Source organism: Pseudophryne corroboree, chromosome 6 (assembly GCF_028390025.1).
Source record: "Pseudophryne corroboree isolate aPseCor3 chromosome 6, aPseCor3.hap2, whole genome shotgun sequence".
NCBI classification, from domain to species: domain Eukaryota; kingdom Metazoa; phylum Chordata; class Amphibia; order Anura; family Myobatrachidae; genus Pseudophryne; species Pseudophryne corroboree.
Window position 1 is genome coordinate 353,031,996 of NC_086449.1, and position 20,380 is coordinate 353,052,375.

The 20,380-nt window shown below is 43.2% G+C and overlaps 1 protein-coding gene across 3 annotated transcripts in view; it reads left to right on the plus strand.

Moving 5' to 3' along the window:
• Positions 1-20,380, plus strand: part of SCAPER (S-phase cyclin A associated protein in the ER) — a 725,664-nt gene that overhangs the window by 499,445 nt on the left and 205,839 nt on the right. For all 3 annotated transcript variants that reach the window (XM_063926586.1, XM_063926587.1, XM_063926588.1), the window contains exon 23: positions 1,457-1,572. In XM_063926586.1, coding sequence (XP_063782656.1) covers positions 1,457-1,572 — 116 coding nt within the window. The remainder of the gene's footprint in view (positions 1-1,456; positions 1,573-20,380) is intronic.

A 20,380-nucleotide genomic window follows, 5' to 3' on the forward strand; every position in this document is an offset into this window, starting at 1 on the left:
ATACAAAACAGAAAGACCTTTGCAATCGGATGCGGGTATATTTATTTTCTGTTTTGTTTCAAAATGTTGCCTAGTGCTAACGTGGCTGCTTTCAGTCAAGGCTATAAAAGGCCTAGATGGGTGTGGGTCACAAGCCAGCCCTTGCATGTTTGCTGCCCTGTGTGTCTGGGAGGTGAGTGCATTTAGCGGTACTGTAATGGTGTTCTGGGTATTTATGCTAGTGTACGGACTTGCAGAGAATTGGGGTCCTTTGACAATGTGCTGTTTTCATCAAAATATGACCAAAACCCTTGTGCTTTTATGTGCTAGTACAGATTTTTCAGTATATTATTGTTCGTGCCGATACCAAAAGTCTTTCTGTTTTGTACACATAAGGTAAATAATACAAACAGATCTATATTTAGAAGAGGAAAAAGAATGATAGATTGTGAATAAGAGTGGCTCTTTACATTGGCGTTTCTATAATGGGTGCAGTGTGAGCAGCGCACGCAGGACCCTGGGACCAGGGGTCCCACACCACACGCACTGCACCCATGTTTTATTACTTACCTGTCCGGAGTCCCACGTTGGGCGCTGCAGCCGCAGCAAAAATCACAGCCAAAATGGTCGCCACTAATGCGCAATAGTGAAATTAGTCTCCGGAACACGCCGAGTGCCATGTTCCCAGAGGCCTGCACATGAGCAGTGGACTCTGGCACAATGCCAGTGCCTACTGCTCCTTGGGGAGAAGGGATTCCACCCGGAATCTGCACACGCCTCACCATCCCCCCCTCCCCCATTCTGTTAAAATGCCCCTGGCTCTTTAGTCATACTCAAAATGATTATGGTAAATTTAAGGCTGAAGCAATATGGCAAAATGTTTTTTTTTTAAGTTAAGCTTGCAAAAATAACATAGAATATTTATGTATTTGTCTTGTATCCAAAGGGGTACGCAGTAAAATAAGGATTTTGGGCTACTATAAGTATTAATGCATCGCATCCCAACATTGCCCACTATAATTGACATTTATTTATTATAATTATAGGTTATTTCTTTAGTTCCAATAATATTCTGTAGCGTTTACAGAGAATATACAACTATTGACATTAGTCCCTGCCACACACAGGGTTCCATTTTGTCAGGAAGCATTTCACCTAACAATATATTTATGGACTATGGGAGGAAACCAAAACACCTGACGGAAACCCACACACACACTGGGAGAACATACTGTACAAACTTTACATAGGTAGGGCACTAGTCAAACCCATGACCCTAGCGCTGTGAAGCTGCAGCGCTACTCATTACATGTATTGAGTAACTGGCAGCCATCTGTTTGGTTTTTTTAATATAAATTATAATGCATACGCAAATATGGGAATGCTTAGCTGGTTGGTAAATGAATGCTAGTTTTTTTTTCCATGTCCCCTGCCCTCAATGAAGACTTGACTAACTGTGCCTGTTCTCTTTTCATAGAATGCTTCCGATCAGATATCCTTCCAAGCTGCTGGTGGGCTGACGGTTTTAGAACAGATCCTGCAAGCAGCAACACCTACGTGTAGTACCAGCCCATCCTACCGCATTCCTTTCAAGTAAGACTCTATAGTGTCCATGCATGGGAAGGTCTTGTTGTACACATGTACACATTTTCATAGCTCAAGTGCTAGAGCTGTCACTCAATGCTGTAAATGTGATTTTCTGTAAAGATGGATGGATAGATAGAGATAAATATGTTTATGTTGCATTATACAAACAGAATTTACTAAGACAATGACATACATTTGAATCATTTATTTAATTGTGTGAGCTGGTGTATGCAGTTTAGATGTGTCTAAAGATCAATTTCACACTATGTGGCCACTTTACTAGATACACCTTTTTGGTACTAGTTAAGACCCCACTTTAACTCCAGAACAGCTTGATTTCTTCAACAAGGTGCCAGAAACATTCATGTTTATGTTGACATGATAGCATCAGACAGTTGCTGCAGATTTGGTGGCTGCCCATTAACCACTTGCCTGTCATGGTCGCATCAGATGTGACCATGCCTGCAAGTGCTTTATCTGACCTGGTGGCACAGGATGCGACCAGTCAGATAAACAGTGTTAGCAGCAGAAGGGAAGGTAAACTTCCCTCCGCTGCTGCTGTCAGAGGGACCGGAAGGTTCCTATGCCTTCCAGCACCCAGCACCCCGTGTTGCCATGCTGCCAATCATTGCTGATTGGACAGCACGGCAGGATCCCCCACCCAGTGGCTGCAGACAATAGCACCCGCTGGTAAGTGTAAATCATCGCCCCCCAAGCCCTCCCTGTGTACCTGGCAGCTGTCCTGGCTCTAAAAACTAAAGTCGCAATGTTACCAATGTTCCGATGGTTGCGATGTTCCCATCAATGTTCCAATGTTTGAAAACATTTATTATTATTTTTAAATAAAAATACAAAAAAAAGTATTTTGGTTTTTTTTCTTCATTAAAATCATTTTGGATAGGGTTAAATTCATGTTCTTCACCTAATTCACTCATTAAAAAAAACACAATTTCTGAGCGTTTTTTAGGGGGAAAAATCGTCAGTTAAGTGGTTAATGCTGCAACTCTCCCACTGCACCACATGTCCCAGGTTCTCTATTGAATTTATATTTGGTGACTGTGAAGGCCGTTAGCGTTACCAGAAACTCTTGATTAAATGTGCTGTGTGACATTATTAATATTATTATTATTATCCTTTTTCTCATACGTCCTAGAGGATGCTGGGGTCCACTTCAGTAACATGGGGTATCGACGGTTCAGCAGGAGCCTTGGGCACTTTAAGACATTTTCAGAGTGTGAACTGGCTCCTCCCTCTATACCCCTCCTCCAGACCTCAGTTTAGAAAATGTGCCCAGGCATACTGGTCGCACTCTAGTGGAGCTCTACTGAGTTTCACAAAAAAGACTTTATTTAGGTTTTTTTATTTTCAGGGAGACTGCTGGCAACAGTCTCCCTGCTTCGTGGGACTTAGGGGGAAGAAGTAGGAACCAACTTCCTAAATAGTTTAATGGCTCTACTTCTGCTGACAGGACACCATTAGCTCCTGAAGGGTACTGAACACTAGCTGCGGCTATGCGCTCACTCCCACAGCATGCCGTCACCCCCCTAACAGAGCCAGAAGTCAGAAGACTGGTGAGTAGTGTTACCGGAGATCTACAGAGAGGGTCCTCCGGTCATTGTGACGGCTTAAGGTACCGCGCAGCAAGCGGGAACGCTGCGCGAGCATGCTATCCATAACACAGGACCCAGCAGGGTACAAGGCGTGGGGGGAGGCGCCCTGGGCAGCATGAAACCTACTCTCACTGGAAAAAGGTAGCATATGATGTTGTGGCACAGTCCTACACCCCCGCCAGTATAAATATCTATTCTAAGAGCTGAGGAAAAATGCACCATTACAGGGGACGGGGCTTCTTTCTCAGGCAGCCAGCACACTGCTCAGCGCCATTTTCTCCCAGCAGCTGCAGGGCAAGAAACGCTGATCCTCCTCTCCACTTCTGAATCAAGTATCAGAGTGCAAAAGGGGGGGGGGGATTGTATATTATTCGTAATATAAAGCGCTTGAAAGTCTCTGTGTACAAAGTACACGACACAGGGATTTTGTCTCTGGGCGCTGATTTGTGGACTGGCGATTCCTTTCTGTGTCCCTCTGACAGATTTTACTGTGGTTCTGTCCCCTATAAGCCCCAGAGTGTCTGTGGTGTGATTGTGCGCGTGTGTGACATGTCTGAGGCAGGGAGCTCTTCCCCTGAGGGAGCCATTTATGAACACAGAGTTGTAATGTAGTGGCGCTGCCATCGCACCACGAGCCTGTATGGGTGAAAGAATTACGTGATAGTGTGAATCATATCAGTAAGAGATTGGATAAGTCTGAGTCTCATGCAGAAAACTGGAGAAAATCCGTGGAAGATGTGATTTTTAATAGTTCTGCTTTTTCATCCACAGGGGACTCCCCTGGTTCACAAAAAAGGTCATTTGCACAAGTAGCACAAACTGATACCGACACGGACTCTGATTCTTGTGACAACACTAGTGATTCCAGGGGAATAGATCCAAAATTAGCAAAATAACATTCAATACATGATTATTGCTATAAAGGAGGTGTTAGAAGTTACGGAGCCCCCTCCTTTACCACAGGAGAAGGCTTACTTTAATAAAAAAAAAGAAAATTAATGTAACTTTCCCTCCATCTCATGAGCTGAACAGTCTCTTTGAGGGAGTCATGACTAACCCTGAAAAGAAATTTCAGATTCCAAAACGAATTCAGGCAGCTTACCCTTTCCCTGCAGAGGACAGGAAAAGGTGGGAGTCACCCCCCATTCTAGACAGTGCCCTGTCACGGTTAACAAAAAAGGTGATTCTCCCTGCACCTGGAACGGCTGCACTAAAGGAGCCGGCAGACTGCAAGTTAGAGACTACGTTGAAATCTACCTATGTGGCCAATGGGACACTACTCAGACCTACCATTGCCTGTGCGTGGGTGAGTAGTGCTGTTGGAAAGTGGTCAGAAAACTTGTCATCAGACATTGACACGATAGATAAAGACGAGATACTCCTAACGCTAGGTCATATCAAAGACGCTGCTGCGTACATGCTTGAAGCCATGAAAGATATTGGTCTCTTGGGATCATGAGCCGCTACCATGGCGATCTCAGCACGTAGTGGATTCGCCAATGGAATGCTAACGCAGATTCCAAAAGGAATATGGAGGCTCTCCCGTATAAAGGAGAGGCCTTGTTTGGAGATGGGCTGGATGCCTTAGTTTCTGCGGCTACCGCAGGTAAATCGACATTTTTGCCTAATGCTCCTGCGACGGCTAAAAAGACATATCACTCACAGATGCAGTTCTTTCGGCCCAATAAGTACAAAAAGGGCAAAGGTTCCCCTTTCTTTGCAGGTAAAGGAAGGGAAAGGGTAAAAAGTCCACAGCGTCTGCAGGATCACAGGAGCAGAAATCACCCTCTGCTTCTGCAAAATCTTCAACATGATGCCGGGGCTCCCTTGAAGCTCTTCAGTCAGATTTGGGTTCAATCTGGCCTGGATCCGTGGGTTTTACAAATTGTGTCCCACGGATACAAGCTGGAGTTTCAAGACATTCCCCCATGCCGATTTTTCAAATCGGCCTTACCAGCTTCTATCCCAGACAGGGTAGTGGTATTAACAGCAATACAAAAATTGTGTCAGGATCAAGTAATTGTCCTGGTTCCCTTGTCGCAACAAGGAGAAGGGTTTTATTCAAGCCTTTTCGTAGTTCCGAAGCCGGACGGCTCGGTCAGACCGATTCTAAATCTGAAAACACTGAATCTCTACCTGCAAAGGTTCAAGTTCAAGATGGAATCACTGAGGGCAGTGATTTCCAGTCTGGAGGAAAAGGACTTCATGGTGTCGGTAGACATAAAGGATGCCTAATTACATGTCACTATCTATCCTCCACATCAAGCTTATCTGAGATTTGCGGTGCAGGATTGTCATTACCAATTTCAGACGTTGCCATTCGGACTCTCCACGGCACCGAGGGTATTCACCAAGGTGATGGCGGAGATGATGGTCCTCCTTTCACAGCAAGGAGTCAATATAATTCTTTACCTGAACGATCTCCTGATAAAAGCGAGGTCCAGGGAAAGGTTGGTGCAGAACATTGCACTCTCATTGACAGTGCTTCAACAACACGGTTGGATTATACATTTTCTAAAGTCACAGTTGGAACCGACGACATGGTTGTCCTTTCTGGGGATGATACTGGACACAGAAGTACAGAGGGTATTTCTTCCGGTAGAAAAGGCTCTGGAAATCCAGAGAATGGTCAAACAAATTCTGAAACCAACAAGGGTGTCTATTCATCAATGCATTCGGTTTTAGGGGAAGATGGTAGCGGCCTACAAGGCCATACAGTTTGGCCGATTCCATGCCAGAGTATTCCAGTGGGACCTATTGGACAAGTGGTCCGGATCCCATCTACACATGCATCAGAGGATAATCCTGTCATCCAAAGCAAGAATTTCGCTCCTGTGGTGGCTACACAGTTCTCACCTCCTAGAGGGACGCTGGTTCGGGATCCAGAACTGGGTCCTAGTGACCACGGATTCAAATCTCCGAGGCTGGGGAGCGGTCACACAGGGGGAAAGCTTCCAAGGAAGATGGTCAAGCCAAGAGACTTGGCTTCACATAAACGTTCTGGAGTTGAGAACCATTTACAACGCGCTTCTACAAGCGGTGCATCTTCTTCAAGATCAACCCATACAGATCCAGTCGGACAATGTCAGGACGGAACGAAAAGCAGAGCGGCTATGGCAGAGGTGTCAAAGATCCTCCTCTGGGCAGAAAGACATGCAAGAGCTCTGTTGGCAATTTTCATACCGGGAGTGGACAACTGGGAAGCAGACTTCCACAGCAGACACGATCTCCATCCAGGAGAATGGGGCCTCCACCAAGAAGTCTTTGCAGAGGTGACAGGTCTTTGGGGAGTTCCTCAAGTAGACATGATGGCATCTCTTCTCAACAAGAAGCTTCAGAGATAATGTTCCAGGTCGAGAGACCCTCAAGCAATAGCAGTGGATGCACTAGTGACCCACTGGGTATTTCGGTCGGTGTATGTCTTCCCTCCACTTCCTCTGATACCAATAGTTCTCAAAATCATAAGAAGAACAGGGGTTCGAGCGATCCTCATTGTACCGGACTGGCCAAGGAGGGCTTGGTATCCAGATCTTCAGGAGTTGCTCATAGAAGATCCTCGGCCTCTTCCTCTTCGCGAGGACCTGCTGCAGCAGGGGCCGTGCGTGTATCAAGACTTACCGCGGCTACGTTTGATGGCAGGGCTGTTGAGCGCCGGATTCTAGCCCGAAAGGGTATTCCCAAAGAAGTAATTCCCACTCTTATTCAGGCCAGGAAGGGAGTAACGTCTAGACATAGAGAAAATATGTGTCTTGGTGTGAAACCAAGAAGGCTCCAACGGAAGAGTTTCGGTTAGGACGTTTTCTCCATTTTTTTCAGGCGGGTGTGGATGCTGGCCTACGATTGGGTTAAATCAAGGTTCAGATTTCGGCCTTGTCCGTTTTCTTTCGGAAACAATTGGCCGCCCTTCCAGAAGTTCAGACGTTTGTGAAAGGGGTTCTGCACATCCAACCTCCATTTGTGCCTCCTGCGGCACCGTGGGATCTTAACGTGGTGTTGCAGTTCCTTCAGTCAGATTGGTTTGAACCTCCCCAGGAGGTAGAGTTGAAGTTTCTCACTTGGAAAGTGGTCATGCTGTTGGCCTTGGCATCCGCAAGGAGGGTGTCTGAGTTAGGGGCCTTGTCTCACAAGAGCCCTTACTTGATCTTCCATGAAGATAGGGCTGAGTTAAGTACTCGTCAGCAATTTTTTCCAAAGGTGGTCTCTTCTTTCCATATAAACCAACCTATTGTGGTGCCAGTGGCTACTGACACTGTCGCTGGTTCGAAGTCTCTGGATGTGGTCAGAGCTTTGATAAATTTATGTCGCAAGAACACCTAGGATACGGAAAACAGAGGCACTGTTTGTGCTGTATGCCCCCAACAAGATTGGGTGTCCTGCTTCTAAGCAGACGATTGCGCGTTGGATCAGAGGTACGATTCAGCAAGCTCATTCCACGGCAGGATCGCCGATGCCGAATTCGGTGAATGCCCGTTCTACAAGGAAGTTGGGCTCATCCTGGGCGGCTGCCCGTGGGGGGTCTCGGCATTACAACTTTGCCGAGCAGCTACTTGGTCAGGTACAAACACGTTTGCTAAGTTTTACAAGTTTGACACCTTGGCCGTTGATGACCTGAAATTTGGTCAATCGGTGCTGCAGGAACATCCGCACTCTCCCGCCCGTACTGGAGCTTTGGTATAACCCCATGGTACTGAAGTGGACCCCAGCATCCTCTAGGACGTATGAGAAAACAGGATTTTAATACCTACCGGTAAATCCTTTTCTCCTAGTCCATAGAGGATGCTGGGCACCCGGCCCAGTGCGTACTTTACCTGCAGTTGTTAATTTGTTAAAATTGTTTCAGCACCTTTGCTGTAATGTTCATGCTCGTTGGCATGTGTTTTGTTGAATGCCATGTTGTGCGGCATAGTTGAAGTGTGAGCTGGTATGAATCTCACCATTAACTTAAAAGTAAATCCTTTTCTCAAATTGTCCGTCTCCCTGGGCACAGTTCCTATACGGAGGTCTGAAGGAGGGGCATAGAAGGAGGAGCCAGTTCACACTCTGAAAAAGTCTTAAAGTGCCCAAGGCTCCTGCAGAACCGTCTATACCCCCATGGTACTGAAGTGGACCCCAGCATCCTCTAAGGACTAGGAGAAAAGGATTTATCGGTAGGTATTAAAATCCTGTTATTTATATGGTGCCACAAGGGATCTGCATGGCATGTTAACCTGCTGAAAATAGTAATTAGAAGATGGAAAGACTGTGGCCCTGTAATGCATAGGTTCTGCAACAATACTCAGGTTGCCTGTGCCATTTAATTAATTTTTAACTGGTGTTAAGGGACCTCATGCTTGTCAAGAAAACATTCCCCACACCATTACAACACCATCAGCCTGAACCAATGACACGAGGCAGGATGGATCAGCGGATTCATGTTGTTGACGCCAAATTCTGACCCCACGGCCTGCTTGTTTTGACAGAAATCAAGATTTGTCAGTTCAGGCAATTTTGTCAAATCTTCAGTTGTACAGTGTTGGTTAGCAATGGCCTCACTGTAGCATCAGGCACTACTGGATGTTTTGTGTTCCTTTATTTTTTTATAATACAGATTTGTCGTTGTGATATAGAATTTCTTACATGCTCCATTACTAGGGTGGGTGCACTTTATCGGGTATGGAGTGGTACTGGGTAATCTTCAGGTTACTGACATTAATCCTTTACTTTTATTCTTTATTATTATAAAGGTGTAAAAGAAAAACATCCTTAATTGAATAATGAAATAAGTAAGTAATTAATTTAATAATTAGATTAATGACAGCTTTGTCAATAACATCTATCTATATTCCTGAATTAAATATGCAGTATCTCTGTAGTATTATTAACTTAGTGATTTGCTATGGTTACTACACCATATATTGGTGGTTGATTGATTCCTTGGCAGTTTTGTTGTTGGAGATTGCCAGTTAGTGTAAATCGTACCAATGTGTGGTCAATAGAATAATGCGCAACATAGCTGCAGCTGCGAGTCTGTGTGGTTACATGGCGCACTTACGGTACTTCTTGGACTCACGGACAAAAATCCACAAGTCCGGGACAACATCAAGCTGCAAGGGGGGGAAGGGGGGCGAGATGTGGTTCCGTGGGCGGCATTTCCATACCATTATAAAGGTAACTCGCACCCCACACTCCTAATTGAATTAGCCTCTATCTGTTTGAGTAAAGAAGTACACACTGTATCTTCATCTGCAACATCAATTACAGTATCTGTTTTTACTTGTTACTTTCCTTTCAGAAGCTATTTATTAGTTATTATTTACACGTGTAACACTAGAGACTACACTCATGCGCCAGAAGAACTGAGAAAGCTGCTTCCATTCCTAGTACATGCCCCCATAGCCCCACATTAAATAATATCTTCCACAATTGAAGTGATATATACAGGCAGATATCACTGCTATCTGCTGTCAGATTCACAGTGGAAATGGCAGGGTACCACAATGTAAGCAACTTTGAACAAAGCTTGATAGTAGATACCAGAGAGATGAGTCACCATCTCAGAAATCAGCACAAAATTTTAATTTTCAGATGCAACAATTTCAAGGGTGTTCCACGACTACATGACATCAGAGAAGACATCCAACATGAAGCGCCGCTGTAGCTGGCGAAAAACAATGGACAGTCATAGACAGCATCATCTGACATGTATTGTAACACTTGACTGGCATGCAACATTGCTGAAAATAGCAGCAAAATTTAATGCTGGGCCACATCAGCATTTAAAAATTGCAACGCTCCCTTTATTCTGTGGGGTACAGAAGCCAGGGGCAGATTGGGATGGAAAACCAACCCGGAAAATTTATGGAAGTAGCCCTAAATGGGACAGGGTCTGTTGTGAGGCTAGCATATGCCATTGCACTTTTTTTCTTTCAAAGTCAGGAGCCAGCATGTTCCCATTGCTGATCGATGGCACAAAGCTCTATGAATTCCCATTGCTTGTAAACACTGCTGCTGGATGCAAGACAACTGGAAATGTGAAGCCTGATTCAACGGGTTGAGGTTGCGCGTGTGTGGAAAACCTCAGGAGGCAATAGACCCTGCATGCCAACAAGGGGAAGTCCTGGGTGGCGGATGCTCTGTTATGGTGGGAGCTGTTTTCTTCTGGCATCATAAGTTGGCCCACTTGTCTGCTGGATTTGAAACCAGTAGAATACATGCACATAAATCTGCCATTAATGGCATACTTCCATCACCGAGGAATATTAGGGAATTGAGGACCATTATTGCAGGGCATGGTGCACACTATCTACATAGTACTTCATAAAGCTTGTGGAGTCCATACTCTGTCTAGCTGCTGCTGTTATCCCTATGCATTATTAGACAGGTGCCTCCATTTTTCTGGCACATGAGTGCTTCCAATTACCTGTTAATAACAATAGAATAGGGCATCCTAACCTAACTAATTTTACAATATATATTTGTGTTCTCTTGCTCCATTACAATTAGCTCCCACGTAAGGATAAAGCAATATAACAGATGACAGTATGCCATCCTTTCTGCTTTATACACAAGGGGTATATAACTTCCAATCAGTGAACAGCACAGCAGGTCACTTTTGCACTTAAATATAATATTAACCTTCTAGCTACAGAAAGCAACGTGTTATCAGAATTTCCTATAAAATAGGGAAATTATCATGTGTGTCATCTTTATAGCAGAATAGCATATATAGGGGGTCATTCAGACCCCGCCGCTTCTGCGGAGTGCAGTGCAGTTTGCCGGTGGCAGGAAACTGCACATGCACAGCGGCTGCGTGGACACACACATTGCAGTTGCATCCCCGATGGATGCGACTGCAATGTGATTGACAGCAGTGGGTGTGTTCGCGGGGGTGACGCAGCGTTGGGGTGTCAGGGCGGGCTGAACAGGAGCATCCCGGGACCGTTTTCGGGGCAGCTGCGTAATGTCACACGCAGCCTATCCTTTTAAAAGAAATGGCCGCTGACCACCAGACAGCATTTTTTTTGTGTGAAAATGCTTCTTAGTTGCAACACAATGTGATTATGACGCATCAGGAGACTGCTCTAATTCATTATACAGTACATACTATGTATATTTCTGTGTGACTGAGTCTGAATCATTTTCCCATGCCAAGTTCCATTGTGCTCCGTATACAGTCTCATTCACACACAACATACAAGTGTCGTATATCAAATTAATCAACATCGTTTCCTTATGCGTCCTACTCACATCGCTTTGTGACCAAGATGCATTTTTGTCAAAAACAGATACCCAATGCTAACGGAGTAGCTGACTCTTGCCAGGCATCTCCCACTGCATAGCGTATTGAGGCTAGATGTATGAGGACACATCTGTACGCTAATACTGCTTTAAAGAGTATTGCGGCACATGCACAGCGCGACTTAGATGCATATCAGCTGTGTAAAAATCGACTTTGCATCCATCTCTGAATCAATCCCTGTATCTGAAACAAACAGAAGTAGGGTCCTTCTGAATTAGAGGTGTACAAATAACTTCTGTAATAAAAATTCAGTGCAGCACAATCTTTTCTTGTCTATGCAGAATGCTCTATTCCTTATTAAGGGGCTAATTCAGTAATTCAGTAAGGATTCAGCAGAATTTGCTATCCTTTGGATCATATGCCGTGGGACGCCCATCGCTGGGCAAGGCCGCCCAGCATGCTGACTGGCGCCTCCCCTTGATGAAGCAGAAATTGCGATCGCCTCGCAATTTCTGCTTCATCGTAAAAAGTATTGATGCCTCCTGCCGGCGCAGCTTAGCTGTGGCCGCAGGAGACCCGGCGCCATCTTACCCATCGCGGCGGCTGTGTGTGACGTCACGCAGCCACTGCAATCACGTCCCCGTTCTCGCCGCACCGCGCACACGTCTCTCTGCCCCCGCAGCGCTCCGTCTCCTCCCTGGAAACGGAGCATTGCCCGCCCCGCGACCACCTCTGCCTGATTGACAGGCAGAGGCGATCGCATTTTCTGCTGCCCCCTGCAGAAAGAGCGGGCGCATGCGCAATACGGGTGTTGCGCATGCAACCGCTGGCCGACCGCAAAAATTCCGGTTGGATCACGATTTGCGATCCAACCTGAATTAGCCCCTAAGTAAATTTTGCTATAAATGAGTCCCAAAAATTGTGGTGGTAAGATATCAGCATTGTTTTCTTAGTCATAACACAATTATGGTGGATATACATAGCTACGTGGTTTCTATTTGAAATAAATAGCACATGTTTTGTTTCATTTTCTTCATTGTGTGTTGGTAATTTTGTTGTTTTAAATCACGTGTCCTTGTAGTTGTTGGGAGGTCTGATGAGACCCACGAGTGCCATCTAGGGTTTCATCTTGGATTGGTGGTTCAGACTGTATCAGACTCAGAAAGTTGAGAAAAAGACTTACTCTCATCAAGACAATAATAATCAACAAAATATGGTTTATCCACTAGGCAATTTTACCCGTGTCAGTTCTTATGGTTATAACAAGTTTGCTCAGACAATAGATTAATGTAGGCAGGTGACATCAATGACCTTTTGTGACACAGCCTTTAAAAGCTATTGAGTATGCTGTAGTGTGGACTGTGGAATGGCTTAGATGCTGTATTTTACCTACAGGAACTTCATGTTGTCCTGTGATCAGAGTCCGTTCTTATAACTGTTACAGACTTTGTATGTTGCCAATACCTAAAATCACTTTTTTCTAACAAATGGAACATCTTTAAAATAGTTGTTTTGTTCAACCTGTTGCTGTTATCAATCACATATCAGTCTGCAGATTAAACTCTACACATCAAGCACATCTGGAGGGCCTGATACAGAGATGTGTCTTTAGACGCAGCTGCTGTGCTAAAATATGCTAATGCAGCAGCAGGTGTCTTGTGTAAATAGATGCCCCTGCATGTTTGTGTGATATGCTGCTGCATCCGACTCAAGATCATATCACTTGAGTAGAGAGAGCACCACTTTCCGTCAAACTCAAGTGACAGGTCGACACGCCCACAATTAGGCAAATCACGCCCAAACCACGCCTCTAATTATGCAAATCATGCCCTAACCACGTCCCTAATCACTCCTCCGACACTCCCACTTTCCCTCCCCTTCTGATGTTGTTTTATATGAAATAAGCCGACAAAAGGAGTTATAAGCGTCGTTTAACCATTGAAAACCCTCCTGCGTATTAACTCTTAGTTGAATTAGTAAATGTTATATCCGGTTGATTTATAAAATAAGCGTACGAGCTACGAATGTTGTTTATTGGTTTCAGAGTGCTATCTATAAAAGTGTACGCTGTTATGTCTGCGGACAAAAGAAGCGTCGTGTTACGAGGGTCGGCAAACCGAATAAAGCGTATGAAGAATGCGTATTACACAGTATTAAACCCGGGGAGTTATAGCGGCTTTGATAAGTTTTATACGTCGAATAAATATGTGTTTAAACGTGGCGATATTAAAGAATGGCTGCAAAAACAAGACGCGTATACATTACATAAGCCGGTCAGGAAAAACTATAAAAGGAACATGATCTGCGTATCGGATATAAATCGACAATGGCAATGCGACTTGGTTTCGCTCATAGATCTTGCGAAGTACAACGATGGATTTAAGTACATACTAACCATCATCGATATTTTCAGTAAGAGACCGTGGGCTGAAAGCCTAATGACTAAGAACGCTACATCAGTCGCTTATGCTTTTGAAAAAATATTTCAGCAGGGTTCCGTACCAAAGAAGCTGCAAACAGGCTGCGGTAAAGAGTTTCTAAACAAAACCTTAAAAAAAGTGTTAGAAAAATACGATATACACCATTTTACGACTAATAACGACGTAAAGGCGGCGGTCATAGAGCGCTTTAATAGAACTTTAAAAACACGGATGTGGCGCTATTTCACAGCGCAGAATACTTACAGATATATAGATGTTTTACAGGACTTTATATACAGCTATAATAATACGTACCACAGAACGATTAAGTGTGCACCGTGTGAGGTGAAGCCCTCTAACGCATTGAGGATTTTCAAGACGGTGTATGGCGATTACTTTAAAGACTGTAAACAAGCGCCTTGTTTATCCATCGGTGAACACGTGCGCATATCCAAATATAAGGATATATTTCAGAAAGGTTACGAAGATAATTATTCTGAGGAAATATTTGTCATACAGAGTGTGAACACTAAAGGTCTTAAGCCGCTTTATAAGTTGACAGATCTGTACGGTGAAGTTATAACGGGTAGTTTTTACCCCGAAGAACTTCAAAGCATTCCCAAAAACTATAAAAGAATTTACAAAGTGGAAAAGATTTTAAAAAATAAGACGGTCAGAGGTCGAAAATACGCGTTAGTCAAATGGCGCGGGTACCCCGCAAAATTTAACAGTTGGGTCGATGCATCGGAGATAAAAGACATATAAAGCTCATTACTATCTAAACAAGACGAGCGATGGATGACAAGTCGTTCTACATAACCTTACCCAGCAATGCCTCATCGGTTACTTTCCCGCAAAATAAGATTTCTAACTATACAACAAAACTTGCAAAGTCGATACACTTAAGCGGTGAGTGGGAAGTCGCTCTTACAGAGATACAATATCCGCACACGTGGAATACATTGGATTTACAAGATTGTAGATTGCAAATATTATGGGGTGGAACGGCGGATCAGCCGGTGGCGAGAGTCGTGAGTGTGTGCATTAAACCGGGTTTTTATGAAACAATCGATGCGCTACTGAACGTAATCAACGCAGAAATTGTACAACAGAAACTGGACGTTGGATTAAGACTAACGTGCGACAGTAAGCGGATGTATCAAATCCACGCCGGTTCTAAACTGACATGGATACTGGGTTTACAGCCTAAAACTAAGATTTCTAAACCATGCGCCGACATCAAAGGTGGTCAGTATACGCTGTACGTGTACACAGACATTATCGAACACCAGAGGGTCGGTGATAGTTATGTACCGCTACTCCGCACTGTTGAAATTAAGGGCCATAACAATGAGATGTTCTTGTTCTGGTCGTTCTTTATCTCTATGGCCACTGTGTCAAAATGCGCTTTGCACAAAGGTACGTAATCGGGCTTCTCATATCGTATTGTGATCACCTCATTGTTGTATAGTTAGAAATCTTATTTTGCGGGAAAGTAACCGATGAGGCATTGCTGGGTAAGGTTATGTAGAATGACTTGTCATCCATCGCTCGTCTTGTTTAGATAGTAATGAGCTTTATATGTCTTTTATCTCCGATGCATCGTTAAATTTTGCGGGGTACCCACGCCATTTGACTAACGCGTATTTTCGACCTCTGACCGTCTTATTTTTTAAAATCTTTTCCACTTTGTAAATTCTTTTATAGTTTTTGGGGATGCTTTGAAGTTCTTCTGGGTAAAAACTACCCGTTATAACTTCACCGTACAGATCTGTCAACTTATAAAGCGGCTTATTATAGCTGTATATAAAGTCCTGTAAAACATCTATATATCTGTAAGTATTCTGCGCTGTGAAATAGCGCCACATCCGTGTTTTTAAAGTTCTATTAAAGCGCTCTATGACCGCCGCCTTTACGTCGTTATTAGTCGTAAAATGGTGTATATCGTATTTTTCTAACACTTTTTTAAGGTTTTGTTTAGAAACTCTTTGCCGCAGTCTGTTTGCAGCTTCTTTGGTACGGAACCCTGCTGAAATATTTTTTCAAAAGCATTAGCGACTGATGTAGCGTTCTTAGTCATTAGGCTTTCAGCCCACGATCTCTTACTGAAAATATCGATGATGGTTAGTATGTACTTAAATCCATCATTGTACTTCGCAAGATCTATGAGCGAAACCAAGTCGCATTGCCATTGTCGATTTATATCCGATACGCAGATCATGTTCCTTTTATAGTTTTTCCTGACCGGCTTATGTAATGTATACGCGTCTTGTTTTTGCAGCCATTCTTTAATATCGCCACGTTTAAACACATATTTATTCGACGTCTAAAACTTATCAAAGCCGCTATAACTCCCCGGGTTTAATACTGTGTAATGCGCATTCTTCATACGCTTTTTTCGGTTTGCCGACCCTCGTAACACGACGCTTCTTTTGTCCGCAGACATAACTGCGTACACTTCTATAGATAGCACTCTGAAACCAATAAACAACATTCGTAGCTCGTACGCTTATTTTATAAATCAACCGGATATAACATTCGACGCTTATAACTCCTTTTGTCAGCTTATTTCATATAAAACGACATCAGAAGGGGAGGTAAAGTGGGAGTGTCGGAGGAGTGATTAGGGGCGTGATTTGCATAATTAGAGGCGTGGTTAGGGCGTGGTTTGCCTAATTGTGGGCGTGACGACCTGTCACTTGAGTTTGACGGAAAGTGGTGCTCTCTCTACTCACTTGTGTAAACATCAGCCATCTGAGTAACCTTCAGGCTTCCAGGTCTATGAGAAGATGCCAACACTGGCCTCAGCGCTTCCAGAAAATGGGACGACAGACACGCTCCTGTTTTCAGGAATACTTTCCAGTGCTGCCCCCACCCCACCCCAAATTACATAGTTACATAGTTAGTGAGGTTGAAAAGAGGCAAAATGCCCATCTCGGTTCAACTTGTTAAATGACCGCTGCATGTGCGCAGGCATCCCACCATAGTAGTTGGACGCCATACGTCGGGTTAGCATACAGCTATGAATCAAGCCCCATGTTAATATTAGTGAATTTCCACTCTGTCACAAAGATTTCAACATCTTCTCCAGCACCAATAGTTACATACTGCATTACCAATGTACTGGCTCTGTCAGAATAGCTCTTCCTGCCACCACTTCTAGGATTTGTCTCATAACAGACCATAGCCAGGCGCGGGGGAGCACTGACACAGACGGCCATGTTCAAACGGCAAAATGGCATCTGCCTTAGGGCTGGTGCAGTCTTCGATGCTGAGACCAGTGGTGTGTCTTAGGACATGCCATGATAGAATAGCGACGCTGCCACCAGGCATCTCAGTAGGCTGAGAATCAGTTGTGGTATTTGCATAAAGATGGTGTTGCTGGAAAATATGCAGGCCCATTATCATGATAAATCTAAGTCTATCAAGCTCAACCTTTTTATTTTTACTTTTTGGCTATAAAAATGGGAACGACTCATAAAGTACTTATCAATTGGGTAGAAACTCTGGGTACTGGGGTTAGAGGGATTTTCCTTACTGCAAAACAACTATCCTTTTTCTGCTGATTGGTTGCCATGGTTTAGGATAAAATGTGAGCACAAATAAGATTCTGATTTGCACAATATGATCAGGCATGTCTTAAAACCAAAAATTACATATCATAAACAAATTGCAAAATAAGTCATGTATCAGTAGTTAAACCAGACCAATCTAGATCCGCTGATTGTCTGATTTCCATTTGGATAAAGAATATGTTTTGTATGTATTTGTAAAAACACATTAACTTACCATTACTCAGTACATTACACACTGCATTAACTTAGGGTAGTCCATGACTTACATGCATTTATTGCCCCACCACCATCATCTGGCAGAATATACCATTCACAGTCGGCTGTGCAACTCCACTGCTGGCAGAATAATGGTAACAGCCCCTGTATGTTGTTGTGCTCCTTCTGCCTATACCCCTGGTCAGAGGCAGTGTATCTGCTTCTGCTGACTGCTAGATGGGTATACAGTACAGTATATTATTACTAGAATGTAAACAACTGAAGAGGTTTCATCACACGGTTTACATTGGCTACAACCTAAACTAATGGTTTGTACATTGCACATTGTAAAACAACTGAAACTGGTCCCAATGGTCAGCTTTGTTGCCTATTTCTTACCTATACCTTCATATCTGGTGCAGTTTATGATCTGCTAAATGTATCTAGCCTTCTACAAGTCTATTTACTTGGCTTGTACTTTTTAGTAGGATCTTTATATAAATCTGCAAGTGTTGGTTATATAAGAGAGACTTTACACCATGCATCAATTGCTTCTGTCAGATAAAGCTCTAATATTTCTTATGACAAGGACCAAGAACAGGTGGTTGGTTCTCAGTGCTTTTTGTAATAGGATTAATATATTTGTGGTACTGATTCCAATCTGCCATCCAGCAACACAAATCTTCCTGATCAGTCTGTGGTTGAGGTACACAACTAATCCCATTATACAGTCCCTAAAAGCAGGTCAGGCTTCATCTGTGTATTAGAGTTGCATAGTAATAAGAGACGCATCATTGGTACAGAGGGTAAGGAGCTTGCTGGCCTAAAATTACTGCATAAAAGAAGACAGTGTGCCAGTCAATTACTCACACTATTCTAATTATTTTCTTCTGCCCTTATTTAAACAATTTTATTAGGTTTTTTAGGTTTAGAATAGAAAGATAAGGACAAAGCAAGATAGCATACTATAATTTTTATAACATACAGTATATTATGAGTTTAATGTAAGTCTCAGAATTTTGTATGGACACATCATGTACAATACAAATAAAATTGTTCTCACTTATTCAGAGGGTTGTATTTTGTGTTATTACAGATGATATACAAAGACCCGCTATTGGTAATTTTATCTGAAATCTACCTCAATGTAGTCCCATAGATCACAAATATTATGGAACCATTCCATTGTGTTATTTAATCATCCTTATGATATTCCGAAGATGAAGTCTGATAAATGTGTCTGATAAATGTTGAAATTTTTTTAATTATTGTATTTATTATTATATAATTATATAGTGCTACCATGTTACACAGCTGTAAAGAGAATATTTAATCTTCCCTATCAATTTCTGCCCCATTTGAGCTTACAGTCTAGATTCTTAGTCATGCATACATACATACATACATACATACATACTTACACTTAGTCATGCATACATACATACATACATACATACATACTTACATACATACTTACATACTTAGTCATGCATACATACATACATACATACACAAACAAACATAAATACACACACACACATAACTAGAGTACACACACACAACTAGAGTACATTTTTGTCTGCAGCCAATAAACAGGATGTTACAACGCCTACAGTCACTATGTAGACAGGAGATATTGACATGGTTAAAATGCTACCATACTTTCCTTATCTGTGAAGGCATTATAACATGCTCCTAAAGCAGTATGTTTACAGTTGTAATGCCCGCATGGTTAAAGTGCTTTAAGTGGTAGGATCTCAGCACCGGATTTATTCTGTCGACATAGCGACGTATCATATATATTGTAAATAAACCTACAAGTATGCTGAGCTGTGAAGTGAATCCTTACAAGTTCTTCATAATTATATGTTTGTCTCATGAGTGTATGTCTTTTTTTAATACAATATAATATGTTGCTGACTCTAGTGCTGTGGTGCTCATTAGAAAGTGCCTCCAATAGCTACTAACAAGCACAAGTGGGCCACAATCCATTTGAATTACAAGTACATGAATTAAATACAACCAAGCAGGGGCACAACTCCCAGAGGCAATGGAGACACCTGTTTCAGGCTCCAAGCCCTGAAGGGGCATCTGCATACATAGCAGTACCTGTGTGGTTCACAGCGGGATCCAAGTGTGACCACTGCTCTTCCAATGAAGCTCTGAGGCGCACCCGCTGCTGCAGAGTTAATATACACTGTCTCAGGAGCCCTGCAAACATGTGCAATAGGGGACAAAATGGCCCCTGCCTGGTACCGCTCAGCCTGTGCTGTTCCCGCCGCTGCTGCTGGACTGTGAGATGGGACGTGCAGGTGAATGCTGATTCTGCATGCTGCAGACGGCTGAACCACAGCATAAACCAGCTGAGACGCTATCTATATAATTACGTAAGTCTTGTGAGTTTACTGGAATTCACACATACCATATTTGTTTTCTCTGTAGATGAAGGGCTATTAGCAATACCTAAATTCTCCCTGAATTCATCTGGTGATTGAGATTTCAGCTTTGTGCCTCTGATTCTATGGAACGCTCTGTCCTTCGCAGTTCCGGAGGCCTCCACTGTAGAATCCTTCATAAACAGACTAAAAACTTTCCTATTAACTCACGCATTTCACTAATGTATCTTTAGTCCCTAAAGAAAACAAATACAACCCAAATGCTTATTTCTCTTTTCTGTTAAGGCCCATACACACTTGACGATAAAATGAGCGACGTCGTTCATTTCAGCCCTCACCAACGACGTCGCTCATTATATCGTCAAGTGTGTATGCATCCGACGACCACCGATGCGCGGCC